This window comes from Rutilus rutilus (assembly GCF_951802725.1).
Source record: "Rutilus rutilus genome assembly, chromosome: 3".
NCBI classification, from domain to species: Eukaryota; Metazoa; Chordata; class Actinopteri; order Cypriniformes; family Leuciscidae; genus Rutilus; species Rutilus rutilus.
This window is the reverse complement of record NC_140211.1, coordinates 36,398,625-36,424,671: the sequence shown is the minus strand read 5'-3', so window position 1 is coordinate 36,424,671 and position 26,047 is coordinate 36,398,625. Positions and strand designations below refer to the sequence as shown.

Here is a 26,047-nt window from a genome sequence, read left to right as displayed (position 1 = left end):
GCAGAGGGGCTTTAGGTGGGGTCATATTCCCATGACTGCAGGAAATGAGAGTTTATTTCTATGGCAACTGCCCCCAACCTTCCCCACACGCCGAGACATCGTGGGCTAAAGCCCCCATCAGAGGGATGATTAGGGGAATGAACAGAGAGCACGCAGAGATATTTGCCTGATTTAGGATAAATAATCTCTTCAGGCCAAAGCAGAGAGGAGCAAGAGACTGAAACAAAACAATGACAACAAGTCAACAGCTTCAGCCTGCATACAGCTAGAGTTGACAAAGATTAAGAATCACAATATTTCAAACAGGATGCAGCAAGTTTGAAGAACGTAACTTTCAAATAGACACCAGCTAACCAGAAATTTTTAAAAAGCCAAACGCTGAGGTCAATCACTCTTGACATGCTTTCTGAATTCTCTTAAGTGTTTTTCCCAAAGTTTAATTTAACTCTCCAAAGGACATTCATCTTCCCCAAAAATAGCTGCCAAACACGTTGATGATAATTCCGAGAGGAGCGGCTGAGTAAACCACCAGGCTGAATCTGACAGATTTCTCCTTTGGGAGGAAAATGTTCCGTAAATTTTCCCATAAATTGTGGTGGCTGCTTCCCCATGGGTCAGCTAGAGTGCCGTCTGAGGTCTTCTCACAGATGACCAGTTGAAAACTTCTATAGCGAATAGAGGATGACCTTTCCTGATCTGACCATGTGAAGATGCTTGTACATGCTGGGAATACCACTTCCCACAAAACAATGTGTTTTTCCATGGTAGGACAAAAGGGGACTCTCGCATGATACCTCAAAACACAAACACATAGGACTGGCTAGGATAGCTTGTTGAGGGTGAATAAATGATGGGTAAAAGTTTTTGGGTGAAATAACCCTTTAATGTTTAACTGTCTACAACAAACATGACCCAAAACTCAACCGAACCAAAAATGTTCATTGTACAAATGTACACTAAACTGTCTTTAAAACCAAAAACTAAAATGTCATAAAAGTATGATGAACTGCAAAGGCTCAACAATATACAAAATTATTAACATGACAAATTTATAATATTTATCTTGCATGGTTTTGCTTATGGATTTCAAAGGATAAGGACATGTCACCCAATCTGTCTATGTTTACATCTGCCTAATTTGGCTGCTTCTGCCAAGTGACAGACGAATTTGTATTAAAATACCTTGACTGAAGACACAGCCAACAAAATATATAAGTCTATTTACAGTTATGCACAATAATATGGTTAATTACATTTTATAAATTGGATTTAGAACAATTTTTTTCTTGCTGTCCATGACGAAGCGGCCTGGAACCTATTTTTAGGTCATGATGGACAATCTAGGTATTGTGTTGATACGGCACCGCTGTACTCTATCTTACATTCGTCTTTTCCTCATAGTACAATCTTATCTGAAGAATTTATTTTTGGAAATCCCCCCCAAAATACCTGTGAACTGACTGTGATGTATTTGCATAGATTTCTTGGGCATCTGTCTGAAACAATCATATCTTGACTGTGACTGCAATTTATCATGCATTTAAATCTACGTACTACTGATTATAAATCGTCACAAAACGTGTTTCAACACGCATATCACTGTAAAGGAAATGTACCTCTAGGAATGCTGATCTTAAAGTCCAAGTCTCTTCTTTCCAAGTGGTAAAGGGCCACCTCCTGCAGACGTGCTCTTTCCAGCTCTGAGAGGCTTTGGATGGCAACCGGCTGCAGCCTCACGCTCTGCCCCAGCATGGTGGCCCACGTATGGTCACCCTGAGAAAGAGACAGAAAGAAAGCAGAAGTGAAACATTGAAAGGATTATCTTCAGTCTCAGCCTGCCTTTTTTTTGTCAGAGTTTGGTTGTGACCCAGCTCAAACACACCTGTTTGTCATTTTAAAGGGAAGCTGATTCATGTGTTTTTGATCAGAGCTGGAATTCTGCAACAAGGCATATCTCCCAGATTTACCCTGCCGAAACTGATATAGTGCAGTTAAAGTGCTTTGCACAACCTCTTACAAACCATCCATTAAATATTGTACAGCAAAAGTTTGGAATAAAGAGTGTAAAATCATTCCCAACAGTCTTCAAGAGACATTTTTAGACATTCACAGATTTAGATATTTCTCGCTAATAGGAACATGTCTAGATAAACATGCCCTAAAAGGCCCATGGGATACTTAAAACACAAAAAGCCTAAAGGTCTAAGCACTTAAAACATGCTATATGCAAAAAACAAAACAATTTGAGCTTCTTTGTTTAATTTGGGTTCAAGGATGGCTACTTTTAGACTTGGCAGCAGGACTGTATTGGGTAAACATACAATAGCTAGTGGACATTTTTTGAGCTAATGTAATTCCTCTGACAGCTCACATCCTGTGTGGTGTCATATGTGTTGGCACATCTGATGTGTTGACAACAACGAGAAGAACTGAAAGCTAAAACAATCACTGAAAGGAAATGTGCAGCTGATCAGCCTTGATGCCCACTAGAATGATGTTAATAACTAGATTAAAACACAAAGTCTTGTCCTGCTCTATAACTGAGAGATGTCAACATATCCAATTTTAGAGTACCAAATGTGTTAAGTACTCTTAAATTGTTAGAATCAAATCTATGCCTCCAAAACCAATTACGAAGTGATTGAACCTCTACATGAGGCAATTTAGCTTGTTTCTCTGGTTCTAAAGCCCCAATCCTTGACTGATTAAATGAACGTGCGAGTTGTCATCTCACTAGGGTTTAATTGAAAGCAGGAGTGTGTCTGTAATCTGTTTCCTTGTGTCCACGTGGGAGGTCACTTTCCACTCGAGTTGTGGTCACGCAACATGCCAACCGGTGACGAGAAAAGGACAAAAGTCACAGGTAGTGCTCTGTTTATTAAGAGATCAGCGAAAACAGCATGACTGCATGACTTCGATTGCAAGTAGTAACTGTAAACTGTTATTTGTGAGGCCATCTCTTTTTGACTTATTATTGTAAATTCATATTCAAACAAAGGAGGTGTTATATTATGGAACTGTAAGCATCCCTTATACATGTACAATATTTTAAAGGATCATTAGATATAAGTTGCAAACTACTTGTAAAACAACAGAAAAGCTACTGTTGTGTTGATTGGCTGAGCAACATGTTCATTAATGTCGTGTCATTTCACAGTGTGAAGATGAGAGAGTCTTCAGGGCAATGCAAGACACAAAATCTTTCCTTTCCCCCTCCTCTGCTCTTGCCCTTCTCTTTCTCACATACACTGTCCCTTCTTTTAAAACAAAAAAGAAAAGGTCATGAACGAAGGGAAGAGCAAAACACTAACACATGTAGCATTACACCATACTTTAAAGCCCACTGAAACACAAACCACCATCAATCATCAGGAGGATTGTGATCATTTACTGGACACAAAAGCTTTTGTGAGAAACACTTGCCTTCAAGAAACCAAGCAGCCATAACAAACTCAACACACGTCCTATATGACGTACAAGGAATCTTGGTCTAAAATTATAAAGAAAAAAGATTTTTTTAAATGTAGTCATGTTATGATTCAGGTTAAATTAAGTGCATGCCTATAAGATAAAACATAGGTAAATTTGAGTGTATATCATCTAAGAAGAAACACACTCCAGACCACTCCAGTTGGGATCAAGTGTTTATAGGATATAAACAGTGTGGGGTAAGTAACTAAAGTAATTAATTACTAGCTACTAATTACATGTTCAACAGTGTAATGATGATGTACTAAAGTATTGCATTACTTATTACTAATTACTTTCTAAATCCCATATCAACCTTGACCAGTTCAACAATCCAAGGATAGACATGAAATTGCTCTTTTAATAATTTTAAATAAATAATATAAAATTGCATAAATTGACCAAACAACTGACCAAAATATTTAAACATTAGACATTAAAATTTGATGTTAAATCCACTATTGTTTTACTGTGTATATAGATTGTTCTATAGTATTTAATGCAATTACACCAGAAGTAACTGTAATTAAATTACAGAGCAATTAAGATCCCTTACTTTACTTTTTCAAGGGAAAATTAATTAAATTGCAGTACTTAATTACTTAGTAATGAATTACACCCAACACTCACTGGATATAAAAGTGATTATAGGATATACTGTCAATATAGGATAGTACCTTATATTTCACTGTGCAAAAATTGAACTAGAAACAACACAGAACAACAGTGAGAGTACCATCACTTCCATTCTGAATAAAAATGAATTTATAGCTAAGAGCTCTAAAAAGTTCAGCAGATGGTGTTCATAAAATGTATCCACTACAAAAATTCCAACCCTCATCAACAATCAAACCCTACTAACCCAAGCACATCTTGAAACCCCTAAGAAGAGGAGACCATAAAGAGTTGAGAATGAGACAAAACTGCATGTGTGAAGCGCCGTCATTCCATGAAAAGACCAAGACTTAAATGGGTGTTCTTTTTTTTTTAGTTTTTTTTTTTTACCATCGCTAGGACCTATTACTTAGGTCACTTTTTCAAAACTCTTCACACAGTGAGCACAACAGCAGTCTATGTCTATGTGTGCTAAATTGTGGATTATTTATCATTGCTTTGGCACAAAATGCTCTTAAATTACATAATTTCTTTTCTATGTATACAGGCCAATTTGAACATGCTTACATTCTCTTTTCAAAACTTAAACATAATACACAACAATTTGCTACCTTTCTACAATAATACCATATTGAAATATATTCCAAAAAAAAAAAAAACTATCAAAAATCAAAAAGATTAGATGTAGCTAAACACCTACACAGGTGTTTTCAATGTCATTACCATCTATACAAAAGGGGAAAACTAGGGAATACTTGTATACTGTAATGTATGGACCACATATATAACATATACAGTGAATTCTAAACAGTTGAGTGTGTCATTCTTGTTTTGTAAAGATTTCTTTTTGCCTGTTTTTTTTTTTTTTTTTTTTTGCTGCCTGTTCTTAGTGTTTTTTAGGTCATTGTTTTATGAGTGACAAAGTATGTTTGTTGGGTGAAAACCTTTGTGTTATGGAAGAATGAGTTGATTTGAGACACGTATGAAGTGTTTTGGTAGTTTTAGTGCATTCTGAATTTGAAATTTACTGCTATGCCAAGCTGAAAGTTGGCGAAGAGAACTGTGTGAAGAGTTTTGAAAAAGTGACCTTTTTGAGAAATGGGTCGTAGTGAAAAAAAAAAAAAAAAACTTTAATACACCTATCTACAAAAGTTATACAATGAAATAATGATGATTGTGCCAAATTAGACAGTGTTGGCACAAACATTATAGCAAAATGTAAAAAATTAAAAGTTAAAAAAGTTATTATATTATGAAAGTTGAAAGTATGAAAGTTATTGTGTCAAATATATTAGTCTTGGCTGTAGCTGAAATCAAAGGAAAATCTCGAATAGACAATGGAAAAAATTGGAAATTTAATATTGAAAAATAAAATCTTGGTGTCCTTGGATCATAGCCAATCACTGCTTATTATTGAGCGTTTATTGTGCTAAAACGCAATGTTCCTCCAATAACAAAAATTATTATTTGACAGGGAACATGAAAATAACAGGCTGCTATGTCTATTTGTAAATCATATTCATGCATTCATATCTGAGACCAGAAACCATGTGCAGAGACATACCTGAGCGCATGACAAGACCCAGACAAAAACATCAGAGGCCCATAAATATTGTTGCAAGACCGCTCTTGAGTACTAGAACAATCAAGTAAACAGTTTTGCGAAACTGCTTCACTTCACTTTGAAGAGATTTTCGTAGCCATCCAGAGCAAACAATAGCTTATTCCTTAAATAGTCTTTCTCAGTCCATGCTCTTATTTTCTTTCAGAATACTTGTCCGATTTCCACTTCATGTACTTCTTGAGCCCTGACCATATTTGTCTCCTGATCCTTGAAACCTGGCTCGTGGTCATTTATGAGACCTTTGACATAAATACTTTCATTTAAAAACATGCTGATGGTTTCCAGATGCCCCTTTTAAATAATTTCAAAGTGTTTGTATAACAGGTCAGGACCGTTCCTGGTATTCCTATCAAAGCAACACAATCAGATTATTCTTGTGACGATGATAAGTATATGCATACATGTATGTGTGTGATAAACTTCTATTGTTTATCCAGTTTCATTTACATCTGGTGAAAGCATTTAAATCAGTTGGTTGTTTGGGTGCGCCGGTACGCATGTGAATGTGCATAATTGTGAGCGCATAATAATGTGTGTGAAGATAAACAGCTCTACGATTCGAGTGGCTAAGCATCCTGTCCATACAATGGAAAGTTACAGAGAACCTCTTTGCTCTTGAGCAACACACCAAGCCCCAGACCGACCTATCTGTGCATTTAGAGAACTGAAAGAAAAGTGAGAAAATAAAACACAAACAGTCAGCCATTCTGAATTATCCATTTAAGATATCCTGTGTCAAATAACAAAAAGGGAAACACAATATCCGCCCTCACACACAGAGCATCCCTTTTGGGTAACCTCTTAGATCCAAAACAATTAGAAAACCAAAATGTTTCGAACTTAGGCTGACAGCATCCCTCCATTGCACCGAAATGAAGTATGCATTATTCTCTACAGAGAGTTTCCTGAAAGCAAGAATACTAAAGTCATCATTCTGTGTGTAATGTTGTCTGGTGGTCTAATAAGTGGTTATATTCATGTACCTGATGGGATAAAGTCAACAAAAGAAAACTGAATCCCAAGGAATTTGAAGGCTGTTTTATGTTTTAAGGCTATTGAAACTGACATGAAAAAATGTTAAACACAACTCCACTGCAGAGGAGGTAAAGTCTCATAAACAGACACAATGCTATTGTAGTAGTGAGAGAGAGAGAGAGAGAGAGAGAGACTGCAGTATTTTTGCTAAGGTCCGTCTCCACAAGAATATCAAAACATCTTTGTGAAATAAATATGTAAAAACATAAGGCAAAGCCAAATAGACACTCTGTTAATCAGTGTCAGTGACAAATAATGTAGCGTGAGCTCATTTAAACATCTATAAATGTTATTTTGAAATTACATTTGTTTGTATTTGTTACATTCATTTGAAAAAAATAATTTCATTCAATTTAATGACATTGAAAAACGCACCCATCACGTTAAAAAAAAATAGTAAAACACTTTCCTTGCACCTTAAATATACAAATGTACACAAAAAAATTGAATTATAATTAGTTCAGAAACAACTGAAGATGTTGAATAAGATTATTCAAGTCATTTTTGTATGAACTGAATTTTTTAATAACTTAATATACCTAGAAAAATTTAAACTGAGCGTCACGTCACCATTAGGTAGATACACACTATAGCCTACAGCAGACTGTTCATCTTTATTTAAAACAGCAGCTGGTAGTTAAGCACGTGAAATCCAGATTTAGCGGGACACGCGTAACAAACACAAAAACACTGCACCATCTCAAACAAACACATGTGGCAAATAGTGGCATAAACACTGCGTAATGCTATTCCCCAAGCACATTCTGTTTATCACTGCATTTGAATGTATTCTACACGTTCGGTATAGTCTTTAAAATACTGCAGCCAATTAGACAAAAACTTTGCTCATTAAATATGTAAATTGACTTGCATTCACACACACACACACCAATCACTCACTCTACCTGCAGTCTAGGAGACAGGCGGCGTATCTGATAGAAACACACACTCTGTGATTATGAGCAATTTCCTCAGACTCTTCAGACAGGTACAGCCGGTCCGACCCGAGCATGAGACAGACAGACAGAAGCAGAGAAGGATAAAGAGCGAGAGGGAGGTCTGTCCTCTCCATCTGCCATGTACTCTTGGAAATCAGAGTGCAGCCAAGAGCAAACTTCACGTAAACACTCGCACAGTGACGTAGAGCAGAGGGGGAGGAGCCTGAAACTGATACAGCAGAGCTTTGAACTCAGACTGTCACTCAACATCAGCATCATAAACACTGGAGTCTAGAGACACATTGTCCTCCTTTCCCAGCTCCCACTGCAGGGATTCTACTCCTTTTTCCTTCTACGTGTGTTTATGAGTTCACTCCTGTTGAAATCCTGTTCTCTACACAGCAATGGAAATATTAAAACAGCATGATAATGATGAAAGAGAGAGACAGAGACAGCGGGAAGGGAAAGGAAGAAAAATGAGAAATGAGGGCTTCGGGCAGAAGGTGGAGTGACGAATTCAAACACACTATACATTCACAAACTGGCTGCCTCGTGATGAGCACAGACAAATTAAGCTTGACCTTTCAACTCTTTGCTGACCTCACAAATCTAAGATTTATCTGTTACACAAATTCCACTTTTACGATAACCTTTCAGCCAAAGGCAAAGATACCATAAGAGTCTTTGTGCTCAGTGTGTTCTGGGAAAAGTGTGGGAAAAATTCAAAAGGCTGACATTTGGGGTTGGTAAGATTTTATATATATATGCTGCTTAATATTTTGTGGAAACCATAACCTTTCAGGATTCACTGATGAATTTATTTGAAATATAAATATTTAACATCTTTTGTCACTTTTGACCAATTTAATGCATTCTTCCTAAATAAAATGCTCAATTTCTTTCTTTTTAAAAAACAATCATGCTGGATAACATGATCATCAGGTTTTGCACAAACTCATGTCAGCTCATGTGCTAACATGCACCAGTTTGTTTTAAGGGGCACCAGTGGCAGTTCTGACTCACTTGGTGCAGGCAAGGCATGACTTCACCCTAACACTATGTTAAAACTTAGTAGTAAATAAGTGTGGGAACTGTTAGTCCAGTAGTGTAGTTTTTATGTAGCTTGCAACAGGACCTGGGTTCCCAAATCCCAAACTAATGTATAATTCTTTCAAATAAACCAAGCAGTTTGGATGGATGGTGCTTCTTCTGATTTCACGTACATGCTAATTTCGAAGTAATAGTCAAATTCAGCGTAGCATAATTCGTAATAGAGAAAAGAATGCAAAATAAAAGCATTTTCACTAGTGGTGCCCGTGTTGTGCGTAAGTGAGTGTGTATTTGAGATGTTTGTTTGGTCAGTGCCTGATGGCTCAGCAAATGATCCTATTAGAGCACTTCACTGCGGCTAGCTGACAGACTGACAGATTGAGCACATTAGTGAGGAGATCCTGGATAGTGGAACAGTTGGTAGCATCTGGACTAGTCTTCAGTCAAGCCTGAACACACAACACACGGGAAGTAATAGACAACAGGACAAGTCTGAGGTAAAAACCAAATATTATAGACAAACGTGGACCTAGATAGAACAAGTAACCCTGGTCTGGCTAGTTAGCGTGAAGCAGTGAGCCCCTGCTGGTAGATATCGTAACTACACCATCTCTTCAGATTGCCATTCATCTGTGTATTCTGATGGAATAACATTTTTACTAGCAACATATACATCACAAGTAGATGTTGACTGATTTTTGGATGATATTTGTGCTTTTGACAGGGGTCCTGTGCCAGCTCAGCAAGTGCCTATAGCCAACGGATAACTTTTCTCCAGGTATTCTAAACCTCTTTGGCCTACAATAACTACAGTGCCACCAATCGTAGACATATTTTTTGAGGCTGATAAATGTGCGGCTCTGAATAATGCGTTTGGAATGTGGTGTGAGGCTGTGTGCGGTATGTCTTGGATTTGCCATTAATTTGCCATCTGCAGGGCTTGGATGAGATTGAGCTCTCCGGGGATTCTTCCATCTCCACCAGGGATGAAAATACAGTCCAGATGTCTTCATCACTTATACCATCCGTCCACAGTCAAACTGTTTTCACAACGTCAGGACTGCCAAAAGAGCCTTCATCACTTAAGAAGGGTGCTGAACAAACAAAAAAAACCTTTTTTGGCTGATTTTAGGGAGGACCGTTTAACTTTCATAAATTATTCGTCCTCAATGATGTGCTTCAGTAAAAAAAAACACTAACATTTCATTTTGATTTGTGTTTATGTATGAGATCGAATAAATCATTGGCAGAAACGCACCGTGAAAAACTTTGGACTCTCATTCTTCCCTGAAAAAAAAGTGATGACTGTCCCAGCAGTTTTCCATACACATGAGAATGTTCATATCCGGCCATTAAAAGAGAAGTGGCCCTCAGTTTCATGTGTTTGACCTCTGAACCTGGCATCAAGGATGCGCTCTTCCTGTTTTGGCCGTAACATAGTGCTACTAGGTGAATATACAGGGTTGTATGACCCTGATACAGGATGGACAGGAACAGGGACAGACCTGTCCCAATAGAGCGGACAGGAGTAAAATCCAGTGTGTGCAGGTTTGCTGCGATTGCTCAGATGATGCAGGAATCGTGACGCATATCTGAGCTAAATGTATACTATATCATGTCTATGAAAAATCTGATTTATATAAATTGTTTACACTTATCATCAGGTAAGTCAATACATCATGAAGTTATTGGTTATAATGTTTGTGTTATGGCTTTAGTGGAAGCCGACTCTGACTTAAAGCTATAGACTACACTGCCCACTACAGGTCAAAGTTGGCAAGTCCTACAACGCGTGAACCATCAAAAATACATTTCAACCACATCATATAAAATTTCACTGGCATTAAAATAAACAATATAAAGATATTTTAAAATAATAGACTATAACATCTCAGCACAATAAAAATGCCTTGACTCATTTAAAAAAAAAAATCATGAGTCATTTATGAATCATGACATTCACCTGTTCTTCCTGTTACCCTCATACTTTTCTCGGAACGGATCATGTCCTCTGCAGAGTTGAAGCTCTGTCTTGACATGCTGAGGGGGAAAAGGTAGCGACTATCGCTCACTTTGCAGTGCAGTCATGATCCATGTTTATAGCGCTCTTATTGCTGCTGGTACGATTTTCTCTTGCAATGAGAAGCTGTGTCTGTATCAACAAACACTGGAGACAGAAAGAGAGAAAAAGGAGAATGCCCTGGCTGAGCATTACTTCAGATATTCACTGTTCTCTCTTTTTCTTATTTTCTCTCTTTCTGTCTCCAGTACTTGCTCAACAATTTTACGCATTATGCAATATTCAGCGCAACTCAACAATATTATGGGTTGACCTCTCTATTACCTCTTTATTGACCTCTTTATTACTGCATGATTCACCCCAAAAATATACAACAGCACAGCAGAACAATCACACACTCACACAAATCACACACTACACATCCATAATAAATATCCATACTAACATCTATGGCAAGTCATAAGTGCATTTTGTGAAAGAAACGAATACTTTTATTTAGCAAGGACGCATTAAATTAAGTGACAATAAATTCAATGTTACAAAAGCTTTCAAATAAATGCTGTTTTTTTATTATTTTTATATTCATCAAACAATCCTGAAAAAATCATGCTTTCCACAAAAATATTAAAAATATAACAGTTTTCAACACTGATAATAATAAGAATTGTTTCTTGAGGAGCAAATCAGCATATTAGAATGATTTCTGAAGGATCATGTGACACTGAAGACTTTACCATCACATGAATAAATTACATTTTAAAGTAGCACAGTTATTTTTTAAAATTGTAATAATATTTCATATTATTACTTCTTTTTTTTTTACAGTTTTTTTTTTATCAAATAAGGCTGACATCCTGGGTGAGCATGAGACATCTAAAAAATATATATACAGTGAGGAAAATAAGTATTTGAACACCCTGCTATTTTGCAAGTTCTCCCACTTAGAAATCATGGAGGGGTCTGAAATTGTCCACTGTGAGAGACCTAATCTAAAAAAAAAAAATCCAGAAATCACAATGTATGATTTTTTTAACTATTTATTTGTATGATACAGCTGCAAATAAGTATTTGAACACCTGAGAAAATCAATGTTAATATTTGGTACAGTAGCCTTTGTTTGCAATTACAGAGGTCAAACGTTTCCTGTAGTTTTTCACCAGGTTTGCACACACTGCAGGAGGGATTTTGGCCCACTCCTCCACACAGATCTTCTCTAGATCAGTCAGGTTTCTGGGCTGTCGCTGAGAAACACAGAGTTTGAGCTCCCTCCAAAGATTCTCTAATGGGTTTAGGTCTGGAGACTGGCTAGGCCACGCCAGAACCTTGATATGCTTCTTACAGAGCCACTCCTTGGTTATCCTGGCTGTGTGCTTCGGGTCATTGTCATGTTGGAAGACCCAGCCTCGACCCATCTTCAATGCTCTAACTGAGGGAAGGAGGTTGTTCCCCAAAATCTCGCAATACATGGCCCCGGTCATCCTCTCCTTAATACAGTGCAGTCGCCCTGTCCCATGTGCAGAAAAACACCCCCAAAGCATGATGCTACCACCCCCATGCTTCACAGTAGGGATGGTGTTCTTGGGATGGTACTCATCATTCTTCTTCCTCCAAACACGTTTAGTGAAATTGTGACCAAAAAGTTATATTTTGGTCTCATCTGACCACATGACTTTCTCCCATGACTCCTCTGGATCATCCAAATGGTCATTGGCAAACTTAAGACGGGCCTTGACATGTGCTGGTTTAAGCAGGGGAACCTTCCGTGCCATGCATGATTTCAAACCATGACGTCTTAGTGTATTACCAACAGTAACCTTGGAAACGGTGGTCCCAGCTCTTTTCAGGTCATTGACCAGCTCCTCCCGTGTAGTTCTGGGCTGATTTCTCACCTTTCTTAGGATCACTGAGACCCCACGAGGTGAGATCTTGCATGGAGCCCCAGTCCGAGGGAGATTGACAGTCATGTTTAGCTTCTTCCATTTTCTAATGATTGCTCCAACAGTGGACCTTTTTTCACCAAGCTGCTTGGCAATTTCCCCGTAGCCCTTTCCAGCCTTGTGGAGGTGTACAATTTTGTCTCTAGTGTCTTTGGACAGCTCTTTGGTCTTGGCCATGTTAGTAGTTGGATTCTTATTGATTGTATGGGGTGGACAGGTGTCTTTATGCAGCTAACGACCTCAAACAGGTGCATCTAATTTAGGATAATAAATGGAGTGGAGGTGGACATTTTAAAGGCAGACTAACAGGTCTTTGAGGGTCAGAATTCTAGCTGATAGACAGGTGTTCAAATACTTATTTGCAGCTGTATCATACAAACAAATAGTTAAAAAATCATACATTGTGATTTCTGGATTTTTTTTTTTAGATTAGGTCTCTCACAGTGGACATGCACCTACGATGACAATTTCAGACCCCTCCATGATTTCCAAGTGGGAGAACTTGCAAAATAGCAGGGTGTTCAAATACTTATTTTCCTCACTGTATAAAAAATGATCGACCCTTGAATCTTTCAAAACACAAAGTGACACATAACCAAATTTTAATAGAGCAGCAGAGCAAAATCCAGAAGAAGAAAAAAATCACTTCTAAGTGACTTCCATCAGTGGCTTTATTCAGTAAATCAGAAGTTCAAGGTGTGTGTGGGCCAGTGTGGTCTCATTTCACCTTTCAGGATGACGGATTGCGTAACGCGTTACAAAACTCGTCTTATTTCCTTTTCCTTTTATCCTCTCAATCCTCTCATCTTTTCTCTGCTTTATCATAACATTAATCTGTTCTTCAAAGTATCCCTAGAGGTCATGCAGAGGAAATGCCATTTAGAAAAACATTCAACAAAGATGCCATGCTTCTCTAAACAGGACATTCTCCACCCATCGGCACAGCTCTCTACTGTTCTGCTCATTATTCTGAAAGAGATCGCCCACCACCACAGACTGACATCCACGATAAATAATACCTCTGAGAACGGTTTTCAACCCAAACACTTAACACCACTTTTTCCTAAACACCTGTTTGTCACTATATGAACTGGGAAATTTACCTCGAGGTCATCACATGCAACAACAAAAATTTAATTTGAGGTAATTTGATTTTACATTTAGCCCAATCTGACCTTACTCAGTTTTAGATAAAAAAAGCGTCTACTAAACAACAACCAAATATATCTGTGCATCATGTAACAGATTTATTCATGTCATGTGGATGACCAGTCCTTGCAAACAGGAAGAAATGGTATTGATAATCAATCTTGCCATATAGGAATCACATTTGGGTCGCAATCATGACAGACATCATAACAATATTGCTGAAGGCTGCGATCACTATATAGGCTGGAACGTCTCTTTCAGCTTGATATTGATCAGTCAATCAATCAGCTATGGCAATTTACACTAATGTTCTCTATCAGCTTCCAGTGATGTAAAACTGATTGTTAGATATATGTTGGTTGAATGCACTCCATTTACGCATTCACTTCTTGACTTCTGGCCCTACATAGATTGTTTTGACTTTTTCATTATTTGCTTAGCTCTGCTGGTCAGTCTATCCAATTTATTCTCATGGAGTTTTTTAATAAAACACATAAACTGATTCCCTTTTAGGGTGCAGAGGCTTGTGACACGAGATGGTGACACACTGTCTGAAGATGCTGTTTCTGAACTTCAAATAAAGAAGATTGAATTTGCTTTGAGGTTTAAAATGATGCAGTTATGAGTGCATAACGGTCTATAAAAACACTTGTAAAATGAAAAACCTCTTTGTCCTTTAGGTCAGAAACTTCAATTAGATCTGAGTATGATCCAAAGGACTGTAAACACTCAAAAGGATACAAGGTTTTAAACTCTTTCTGGCAACTTTTGACTTGTGTGTGATGCAACTCAAAGGTCTTAAGCCACTCTCTTCTAATTCCAAACAACAGAGAAGATTTAAGCTGATTCTCTAATGAAGGCAAGACTTTTGAATTCTCACATTCCACACAATGGCCTTTCCTCAAATCCCTCAGATAATACAGTAGGCTAGTATTATTTCCAATTAAAATCATAGTTAAGGCCATTGGTGTCCTCCAGTAAACCTCCCAACACTTAGTGGGCATACCTTTCAATGGGCTTGACTGTGAAATGTACCAGGAAGAGGGGAGGAAAGGGAAGTTCTTAGAACGTCAAACCTCCTTTGTTCTTTTATGTTCATCAATCATATGATAAAAACCTTTCAACTGGAAATGCTTCGAGTCATGTGATAGCTCACCGCAGAAGTTGGTGACAAGCTTTGAAGTATAACTGTGTACTTTAAAGTAGTGATGTAATGGAAGCAGAGACGGGTATTTTCCTCCATATTGTGAAGCACATCTGAGTGATTATCAAAAGAAAAATAAATGTAGGGCGGGACTTGGTTTTGACAATCAGTTGTTGATTGGATGTGAGCTTGCTGTCAATTATACTAAATAACTCGAAAAATCCGAAATGCATCACCAGAGGGAAGTTGATATTGAATTAAGAATTAAAAATTATTTTTTATAAATTAAAAAAGAAACATAGCCTATGCATGGATGAATCATTCATAATAGGTTTAATACAATTTCATGCTGACTTCAAAATAGCCATTTTCAAGCTGTGGGTTACTGAGTTGGGAATAGTGAGTCACGCAAAGTGTGAGAATTGATGAGTTCATGCCAAGAAAGAAATATACAAATTTTGGTTGCACTTTATTTTCCAGTACGTGCACTTACGTGTACTTGCCTAAGAAAGTACTGGGTAATATAAGTTAACTACATGGGTTAAGATTAGGTTTAGGGGTAGGTTCAGGGTTAGTACCTAGTTATTATCCAATTATTGCAATTACTATAATAAGTACATAGTATATACACGGAGAAGAGGACTGTCAAATAAATTGCTACCAACATTTTTTTAAATATGAAAAGCATAACTTGTATTTGTATATTTTTGCCACGACGCAGCTCACAGCAGTGTTTACTCCAATGCGGCTGCAAATTTTCACTGGCTACTAGGGGTGTAACAATATATTGTTTCACAATATATCGCAATACAAAAATGCAACAATATGTATCGTGAATAGTGACAATATGTATCGTGAATAGTTGACCCAAAACAAATAATAATAAGTTTTCAGAGTTTTAGTGTCAGTACTACATTAAAATATTGTATATAATGTTGAATATAATGTATAATAATGCAATATCTGTGTAAAAAAGTGGCCTGCATTATTTTAAATGTATCTAGTCAGTGACAGAGAAACATATTCGTCTAAAATAACTCTGTATTTTCAGCTTCAGAATCATGAATATTTTTATTCTGGTGTCTCTATTGTTCTGTGCTTTGGGTTTCCAGCACCAAGTCCAAGAATATTCATTTATACACACAATGTAATATCAAATTTATCAGTTTAATAAACAGTCAATTTTTTGTTAACCTTTTATCATATGTCTCGGAGTATCGCAATAATATCGTATCGTGAGTTCAGTATTGTGATATGTATCGAATCATGACATGAGGGTATCGTTACACGCCTACTGGCTACACGTAAAATCAAACTACAACATGAACTGTGCAGTCTGATTGAACAAATACCCCTATGAGCAGATACTTTTGATGAATCGTTTAAAAACTGAAAGCGAATTTCAATCCCAAGTGAGCATCCCTATACTTATTTTCGAAGGACCAAGCCCAGGGCAATTGTTTCTTATAATTTGCCTTTTTGAAACACATTTAGTCATTTACTTTATTTCTTAACATAAAACATCACACACAATCATTCTACTTAAATTTGGATCTGAAAATAAATGGTAAAATGATTCTTTTGACCATAGCTTTTGCAAATTTTGTGAAGGAGTTCAGATGCTCACTGATATTTAGGACTTCCCTTTGTGTGGCGTCCCCTTCTCACAGTCCCTGCTGGCATAAACCAGCATGAATTCCATGGCTGGTTTATGCTGGTCTAGCTATGACCCAGCATGCTGTTCTCAAGCAAAACAGAGCTGGTAGAGCTGGTTCACCAACATGGTCGTGCGATGTTGAGTGTACTGTAAGTAGGCCAGCTGTCTGTGTACAAGTAGTTTTTTGGGGACAAGCAATGTTTTTGCTTGCATATTTCTATATTCAACACATTAATGATGTAAAGGAAAAACCATATAAGGTTAAAACATATGATTTATTGAATTATATTATAACTTTGCGATTTCTTTTGCTCCCTCTGCTGAAAATTGTTTTAGTTATGATTACATTATTAATCAGTCACCGGTAAACTGATAAAACATTTCAAAGCATCAAATGAATTGTCTCCTGTTTCAAATGATCTGTACACAAATCAGTTCAAATAAATTAAAAAGAGCTTGTGTGCATCGCAAAACAAAAATCCAGCAAACCAGCAACCAGCATGAAATGATGGTCCCAGCGTGCAAAACATGCCTTGTGCTGGTGACCAGCAATGCTGGATTTTTCAGCAGGGGTGCCCTTCAAGGGAACAAAATGGCTATTGGAATTTGGCTATACCCTCTCAGTTTAATCAGTGTGATGAACCCTTCACTGAACAAAATCACTGATTCCATCAGAGTGGCTATACTGAATCAACATGAGTCACTTACTGAACGGCAAGTTCCATTTCAGGGCATCATTATATTACATTGCAATGCATCGGCACATGCTGTGCTACCAAGGAAGAAAAGATATATTCTTTCTTTGTCTGTATACCTTACACTTGTGTCTTTGTTTGTTTATCCTTATTTTTAGCTTACCATAAGCTTTATGACAATGACATGAAATTGATAAGCAGGCTGATAAATATGACATGGATAAGATAAGAGAACGAATGCATTTTACCCCACAAATTTCATCAAATCATTTTAAGTTATAGAGATAAAGTTTGTGGAAATTTAAGAGATATTTAAGAAAAACTACACCTCTCTAGAAGGATCCTAGTTTGGGGAACCCTTGCATTAAGACACAAAGAGCTTAGAAATCATCTTTGATCAAGGGACCTCTCTTGTATCTGTGAAACTAAACCTCCTAACTCATGTAGAGTTTGGCTGGTTAAAGCAAGAGCTTGTGTGCCGTTTTGTAGTTTTATTTTATTTTTGCTACTTTTATTGGTTCGAACTGTAAATCTAGACACAGAGAGACAGTCTAATCCTCTTCTGCCTGGCTCCAATCCTTCCAACACTCCAATGCAGATTTTTCCAATGTTCTAGCAAATATTCGACGTTTTTTTCCCTCACACAGTCTGTTGGCAATAAGAGTTTTCCAGCATTACCATACCCCGATTTTAAGTATGTTTGGCCGTATGCAATAATTATATTGACTCATCTATAAAGTATTATGTAGAGATGAGAAGCCCCTCATTGATCAAGCACTGACATTAGACATGAATCTGTTTACCTTGACTAACACTGCAGGAATGTGCAGCACCAGAGAATGACTCTAATCATTATCCAGAAGCTCTTAAGTATGTGAAAGCTGGTGGCCCTGTTTTGTCTCCCATGAGAATAGACCCTTGCATGTTTTACCTAGTGAAAAAGCATAATAAAAGCTCTTCACAATGCAACGCCATAATGTTATTTGTTTTTGGTAGAACAACTTAAGTATGTCATGAGAAATGCTGTTGGACACGGGGCATAAATTAGCGCAGATGTTTACAGTACTGCTGGTTTTGCACCTGTCCTATTTCTAACGTACACCGATGGCTATCAGTAGACAGCTGACAGGATGAAATAGAAGGGAACCCCTTCCCCCACACTCACACTCACACTCACAGCATATGTTCTTCATTATATTGCACACTGTCCAAGATGTTGGCCAATCCATCAAATCTTTGTACTTTTCCACTGCGCACTGTTTTGAAGCAACTTCCTAATCTTTTGCCACCAAGAGCAACTAAATGATGGGATCAGCTGACGCAGATCCTGAGATTTCGGTAAGTGTGTTCTCTATGTTGCCTCATTAGCTCATGTGATGTCCCAATGAGTTTAACTAAATTTACGCTGTTCAGATTGGCTTGACCCAACGGGTGACGAACCTATTAAATCAACCATTAGAGACAAAGCCTTCATTCTGAATTGATCTTAAATTTCATTACAGGTCATTTAGCAGAAACCTTTTGCAAGAATTGCCAGGACGGTCCTTGTGGAGCAAATTGGGGTTAAATGTCCAGCACAACAGTGCCAGGATTTTCAACTCTTCGGTCCGCATGCAGAGCTGAACCTGCCATCTTTGCATCGCCAGCCACAATTATCATTAGCAGCCAAACTATAATGCGTATGGGCTACTTTATTTAGAAACATATAACTACATACTGAAATTATTGCTTTTACTTAAAAAAAAAGAAGAAGTTTTTTAAGGCCTTTAGTTCAAACTTGTAAGTACAACAAACTGTAGATATTAGTTTTATATCCTTTTTTAAATTGTTCCTGGAGATCAACCCATGGATCAAAGTGCAGAAATATACAGACAACCTGTTTAATAGCAGGTTTACCAATACTGATGACCCTAAATAGGCTTATATTAATATTGGTTTATGCTGATGCTGTAAATAATTCATATTTACAGTCATTTACAGCCAGAGATATTCATATTGGAACAACCATTATGTACAGGTTGGTTGCTTACAACTAGGCACATGGTAGAGAGCTTGTGTTATTGATAATGAGTCTTTGCAGGAAAATATAAATACTGTGCACTGACAGCATCAAAGTACCTTTGGTTTACACTTTTTTAATATAAAACATTATCATATAGTTTGACGCTGCGTTAGTACACATCTGCATACGACTGTAGGTAATTCCCCCACTCACCACATAGTAGAACTGCATGTCCTGGCGAACAGGGTCCTCAGGCTGCATGACTATAGATGAGGTTTTATCCGATCCCATGTAGAACAAAACCATAACACCTCCTGGATACACTCAGATCAGGTGAAAACTCAATAAATAACAAAGCAGTCTCCACTTGTTTTCTTCAGTCAGACTCTTGATGGAGGGAGTCAGTCCACCTGTGGAGCAGCTCCTGTTTCTGGGCCGTTGGTAAGAGGTTCAGTGTCAGAGCTTCCTCTGCGTCTGTGTATCTGAGAAGTGATAGCAGCTCTTCCTGTGAAAGAGTGTCTGTGTGCACTCCGGCTGATAAAATGCGAGTCCCTGCACGCAGCTCAGCGCAGCCTCTGCTGTTCTCCTTGCCTGTCAACAACAGGAAATGTGCCACTGGCTGCTCAGAGTTTGACAAGCTCTCAGCCTTCTCTCTGATGCAGCACCAGGAAGCACTGGGAATGCATTAGTATGGGCTGTGCCGGTGGCTGGGATCAGGTCTCACTTATCCTCCCATTACAACCTCCTTAACTGTGCATGCCATAAAAAGGTCTGAAGGTTCAAGTCGGTCCAGCTTTTATCTCAGTAGTAATTGCAGAGAGCTGAACTTTGCTCCATGACCTATTCGATTTGATTGAAATACTAGAATAAGTACTATGACTTACTTGATCTCATTTTTTTAATAGTTGATGGTGAGTGTCATCTTGTGTGTCAAACAAAGAAAGAAAAATCTTTTAAAAAAATGTGCCTTAATGACATTGATCTCTTTAACATTTTATGGCCCCTGTAATAGTTTATATCACATTTACAAAAAATTATATTACTGTGCTGTCAAATAAGTTGCAAAAGGCATGCTCAAAGTCCTCGGTGAAGACACTTCATGCATGCTCATGTCATAAATGGCCTACAAATAACTTTTTGTACTCTGTACAGACCAGCCATATGCAACACAATATAAAAAGCTACCTCATTGTAAAAATAACACTTTCTTAAAGACATATCATTTGAATAAATGTTGTTTTCTTCAACAAGTAGTTTTTTTTCAGTTATTACTGTAACAACATTGTTTTAATCATTCTTACTTCTTAAAAGAAAGGAATAATTTATTTTGCAAGGAAGTATTGAATATTTTTACATTAATACATTAGATTTCTCTTCAAGTCAAGTCAAGCTTTATTGTCATTCTTCAGTATACTTCCGAAATTTCGTTTCGTACGGACCGAGGTGCATAATCTTTCAAATAAATGCTGTTCTTTTGTACTTTCTAAGAATACTGAAAAAAAGTATCCTTCTACAAAATTATTAAAGGTAGGGTAGGCAATTTTGGAGCGGCTAGCAATAGCAAGCTAGCATTGAAAGCACAAGATCCCACCCTCCCTTCAGAGCGTCTCCAAAGCCACGCCTCCTCCAAAACGCAAGATTTATTTCAGCGTTGATAGTGTTGCCAAAGAAACGCATAAATCCGATTCCGAGGACGTGAACAGCTCCGAGGGGAACGTCACGGGTTCCTGTCTCTAAATTACGGTTACGACATGGCATGAATGTAGCATAAGCTTGTTGTTATGGTTCAAGAGGAACTGTAAAAGGCTGCTGCTGTTTGTTTGCAACGCTCTGTGAGTGTCTACAACTCTCTGCATAGCCTAATGGAACGTGCTGATGACTTGTGATGTCAGGTATGAAAATACATATGTTGACAGGCAGTCGGACCGAATGCAATGATTGGACAAAACATTTTTGGTACTGAGACTTCCACACACAACATATGTATTTTTTTATTATTTTATTTAGAACAGTTTCAACCAGAATAACAAAAAGTGAAAAAAATTTCCTACCCTACCTGTAAGCAGCACAACTGTTGTCAACAGTGATACTAATAATAATATATTATAATATAATATAATATACTAATATATAAATAAATATTTCTTGAATATCAAATCAGCATATTAGAATGATTTCTGAAGGGTCATGTGAGACTGAAGACTGGAGTAATGATGCTGAAAATGAAAATCACATAAATTAATTATATAGGCTACATAATGATTCCATTATATGTAAATAGAAAACATTATTTTAAATTATAATATTTCACAATATTACTGTTTTTACTGTATTTGTGATCCAATAAATGAAGCCATCTAGCATAAATCTTACTGACCCCTAAAATTTGAACGACTGTGTTAGCCTAGGCAACATAAAAAAAAAATGATGTTACAGTTAGATCAAAATACCTCAGTGACCTTTGTTGTTGGCACACGATAGGTTAATGGATCAGAATAATTTTCCATTGCACAGCGAAAAACAGGTGTTTATGAAAGTACCGCGGTTGTGGCTGCTATTGAGGTGAGCGCTGCAGAAGTTTGATAAAGCAGAAACGGAGAGTAAAAATAAACCCACAAGGGGGCAATATTGCTCAGTTTTCTCATAATGGACGTCATTACATAAGTTTGTTGTAGAATTACCAACAGAATGTTTTGTGTGCTTCTCAGTTTGGAAGGGAACTCTGATCCAAGACCTCAAATCGTATGGAAAATCAGTTATGGATAAAAAAAAAATAAAAAACGAATGTGTGTATGTCGTGTATGTGTGTAAATAAATAGAAAAAGAACTCCACAACTGCAAAGGACTGTTATGCAAGAAAAATAATTTATTTTAATGATATACCTTTTACCACATAGGCAAGACATACTGCAGCTGATTAGAGATCCCACAGCAACCTTCATTTCTGCTGGAGGGTGAGGTCTATAATATGCAAATTTTAAAATGTCTTTCCAAGGAAAAAAATAACAAAAATATAATTTTCATTGAGGAACCTTCCCATCCTGTCTTTTTTTTTTTCTCTCTTCCCAAAGAACAAGGGCAATCTGCAATTTTTAAAGCTTTTCCCATTCAATCTGGCAATGCGTGATGCGGGGAGTTGTCAACTTGCGATGACAAGAATTGATTAAAAGTAGTTGGTTTCACTTGACATGGTTGTTAACAAACTTGTTCAGGACTCCCTTTTTTTCTCCCTCAGTTGGCACATTTCACTCTGTATACCAAAATGTGATTCAGAAAGAATTGACCCCTATCGGTTATGCAAGGAAAAAGGAAATGAGCAGAAAATGGCTTGAGTGAAGTCAGTGAAACTCTAGAGAGAAATTTGTCACTTATTCATGTCAGTTTGTCAAACGCTACTAATGTGATTATAATAAAAGTATGTCTCTCCAATGGATACTTGTCTCCCCTCCGTGGGATTTACATTACTGATGCGCAGGGCTTCTAACAGTCCACTAAGGTACATTTCTCTATTTTGTTTTGCCTCTTCTCCTTCCACTGTTCCTTCCTCTCTCCTCTGCATGTACCTGTGAGAGTACTGTTGACATTGATAGGGTTAAGCACAGAGTACACAAGAGTAGTGATAAATATCATAGTAGTAAATCCTAAAAAGAGTAAAAGAAACTCTGCATACTTCTACGGAAGTGCAATACCAAGGCATTTAAAAACACAGAGGCTTCACGCCAGAGTACAAGGCAAATAAACACTGGTTGTCTGACTTTTTTTCATTCACTAAATATTTAAAACAAGAGTCACACACTATTTTAATGTGGTGGTATTCTGTCTCTTTTTTCACGTTATGGTTTTCATATTGTCGGAATACCTGAACGACTAGTCTGAGAAGATGAATATCAAGAGTTAGAACAGATTTTTGCCAAGCATTTCCTCTCCTGGACTGCTGAGGGCGCTCTGGCTCAATAGCACCAGGTTTCTGTCCATTGTCTGATTGGGAGCCAGAAGAACAGTCACATGAGGAAGGGGAGCTTCATTCGGAATGGTAAGAAGAAGCAGTCTCTGAAGTTTCAGTCTCTGCGGCTGCCTGTTGTAGATCCCCGGTCTGCAGTAGTCTCCAAAATTCCCTTAAAGTAGGATGGTGGTCAGTTACCACAGATGACCTACTCAAGTTCTTGAGTAAATTACCACTAGTGATCAAAGTCTGCAAAGTTTTTGTGCATTCAAACATCGATCTACAATCCGGTCTTGCAGTTGCATGGAGGGCAACCATTAAAAAAGTATTTTCTACTATGTTCTTTTTGGTCAAAAATGTAATCTAAACATAAAGTGTTGAGCTCTGCCACACCCTTTCTTAACATTCACAGGCGTTTACTGCCAGTGCAGACAGAAGGGCAGGTTTGATTCAGCTTTGATGCATAGTCTGAAATGGACATAAAGTGAGAAGCTTTATACTTGGGTTTGAATGATCCTGTCTTGTGAGATGATCTGGAATTGTGGTATTTAGAGCTGTCTAATTTGTCTTAATAACAAGAATGAGAGCTGTATGAATCCTGTCATCTTTCACCGTCATAGGCCTTGGCAAATCTCGTCCCTGATACTTTGTGTGTTGATGAGTAAAATCTCTGTTAAGAGATTATACACTTTGACCAATAGCCATGATGGGTTTGAGTTGCAAAGAAACCCCTGAGAGATTTGACACAATGTACCGCCAGCACCAAACAATGACTCTGTGGTAACGCTTACTTGCCCCTCTTCTGTAGCCCAGTTTGTCTCCCACTTCCTGTGTTATTCCCTCATTTTGTACCGTCCACAAATGCTCTTTTCTAAGATATGTTTTGTCTATGTCAATTTTGATTTGTTGTATGTTGGGCACAATCATAGCTATATGCTGTCTGTTTAAACTTCTGGTAGTGTGGGAAGATCGTTAGATGTGTGTTCATGTGTATTGCATGATGATGGTTCAATTTGACCACTTCAATCCATTGTGTGCTGTGAGCTTATAAAATAATAGGCAGTTTCCCAAGAATTGTCACAGATATGGACAGTTTTGTGTCCCTTGCGTCTTTGATCAAGCAGTTACATTTTCGTATATATATATATATTTATATGTCGTATACATAGTTCTGTACAGATTAAATAAACTCAAGAAGACATTTATATGGCCTTTCATATCTTTTGAAAAAATAACACCGGAAAAGAAACAAGGGAAAATAACAAATATAGCTTTTTGTCATGTAAACTAGTTCCTGTACTGGTGAAAGTGCTTCATTTTTTAGGGGTACCAGACCTTGCTTACAACCTCTGTGGAATGTTTCCGACTCATGTCATACACTCCTCTCTCTGTGCGAGTTTGTGCAGTCTTTTAAAACACAATAATCCTACTAAGACACTTTCTAGTCCACCACTGAAATGGGCAGAGCAGGCTTTGGCCTCAAATATAGGCTGGGCTCCTAAAATAGTGAACAGTCTTGAAAATATTTCTTGATGCAGTTTCCATTCAAGAGTTTCATTCGTATTTCCAAAATAGCAGATTTCTACGCCAGAATTTTGTATCAGTGGTGGGTTCAGTTTCCTTTAATACTGACTATACTCCTCAACAATCTTACATCATCAGTGTGATCCCCTTGTCTGAAAGCAACAACTCAAACCCACTTACTTTCCTTCAGCATGAGGTCTTTGTAAATTAAACCGTTTAGATGGGCAGTGGAGCATTGGGAAAACCAGCCATATTGATAGCCAGCATGTGGTTCTCGACAAGTGGAATCACTGGTCCTGCTGAGCTGGTTTTGATGTGTTTGTCACGCTCCCATCTGGTTGTGACTGAGAGAACTCAGTGACTCGTCGTGCCAAGGGGTTTGTGCTCTTCAGCAACTCCATGGCAGAAACTCGGGTCCCGCTGCTGGCTTTGCTGCTCCTCTTCTGGAGAAGAGCCATAAAGTTTTCATTTCGTGAGCTTGACCTAGGAGTGGTCCCGAGGCCCAGAGTTCGGAGGTCTGTGCTACTGCTTTTCACGGGTGAGACCAGACACTGCCTACTTCCAAAAGAATCTGTTGGTTCCTTGCGACCTAGAACTTTCCTCTTTGACCTAGGAAAGCCAGAACAATACAAATGTTTTGTAAAAGTTTACACCAAGGTTCCTCAAATCTGGCACTGGAGCGCCACTGCCCTGCAGAGCTTATCTTCAACCCTAATCAAAGACTCATGAGCAAGCTCAATCAAACCAATCAAGGTCTTCTGAGTTACTCAAAATTATAGGTAGGCGAGATTGATCAGGGCTTGAACAATCTCTGCCAGGTAGTGGCCATCCAGGGCCAGATTTGAGGAACCCTGGTTTACACTGACATATGCTGTGTATCCCAGTGATACAGTATTTGATATATTTGATTATAATGAATTCACAGGGTTTACGATGGTATCAAAATTGGCTGGGTGATTAATCAAATTGTATTTCAGATTTCAATTTTGGATATAATAATAATAATTGTTTAATGCACTAATTTTATCATATAAATATAAATTATGCACCCCTTTCATGGATAGCTGTGCACTTTCGTCCTTCCCAAAAAGGTCAAACTTAACATCCAAATCAGTATAGCTGTCAGTAATGTATTATCGTAAAATGCAGTCTATTAAGCCACGAAAGAGAAATCAATTGAGTACTCGAACACTTAGATATAGGCTGCGTTCTGTGTGTGTACCTTGAGACGAAGCAAAACACAAAA

General features: G+C 37.7%; 2 protein-coding genes across 9 annotated transcripts in view; both read right to left on the bottom strand.

The window, feature by feature from the left end:
- Positions 1-19,994, bottom strand: part of arhgap36 (Rho GTPase activating protein 36) — a 36,325-nt gene extending 16,331 nt beyond the window's left edge. The window contains exons 1-2 of one of the 4 annotated variants that reach the window (XM_084404096.1): positions 19,548-19,994; positions 1,617-1,773 (exon numbers count right to left, since the gene is read on the bottom strand). In XM_084404096.1, coding sequence (XP_084260222.1) covers positions 1,617-1,773; positions 19,548-19,640 — 250 coding nt within the window. In that variant the 5' untranslated portion in view covers positions 19,641-19,994. Of the gene's footprint in view, positions 1-1,616; positions 1,774-7,647; positions 7,842-19,547 lie in introns of those variants that run through there. The other 3 variants (XM_084404097.1, XM_084404098.1, XM_084404099.1) reach the window with 3 other exon arrangements.
- A 4,937-nt stretch (positions 19,995-24,931) lies between these two features.
- The window catches only part of nhsl2 (NHS-like 2), a 65,793-nt gene continuing 64,677 nt past the window's right edge, over positions 24,932-26,047 (bottom strand). For all 5 annotated transcript variants that reach the window (XM_084404105.1, XM_084404106.1, XM_084404109.1 and 2 more), the window contains one exon: positions 24,932-25,410. In XM_084404105.1, the coding sequence (XP_084260231.1) occupies positions 25,089-25,410 (322 nt within the window). In that variant the 3' untranslated portion in view covers positions 24,932-25,088. The remainder of the gene's footprint in view (positions 25,411-26,047) is intronic.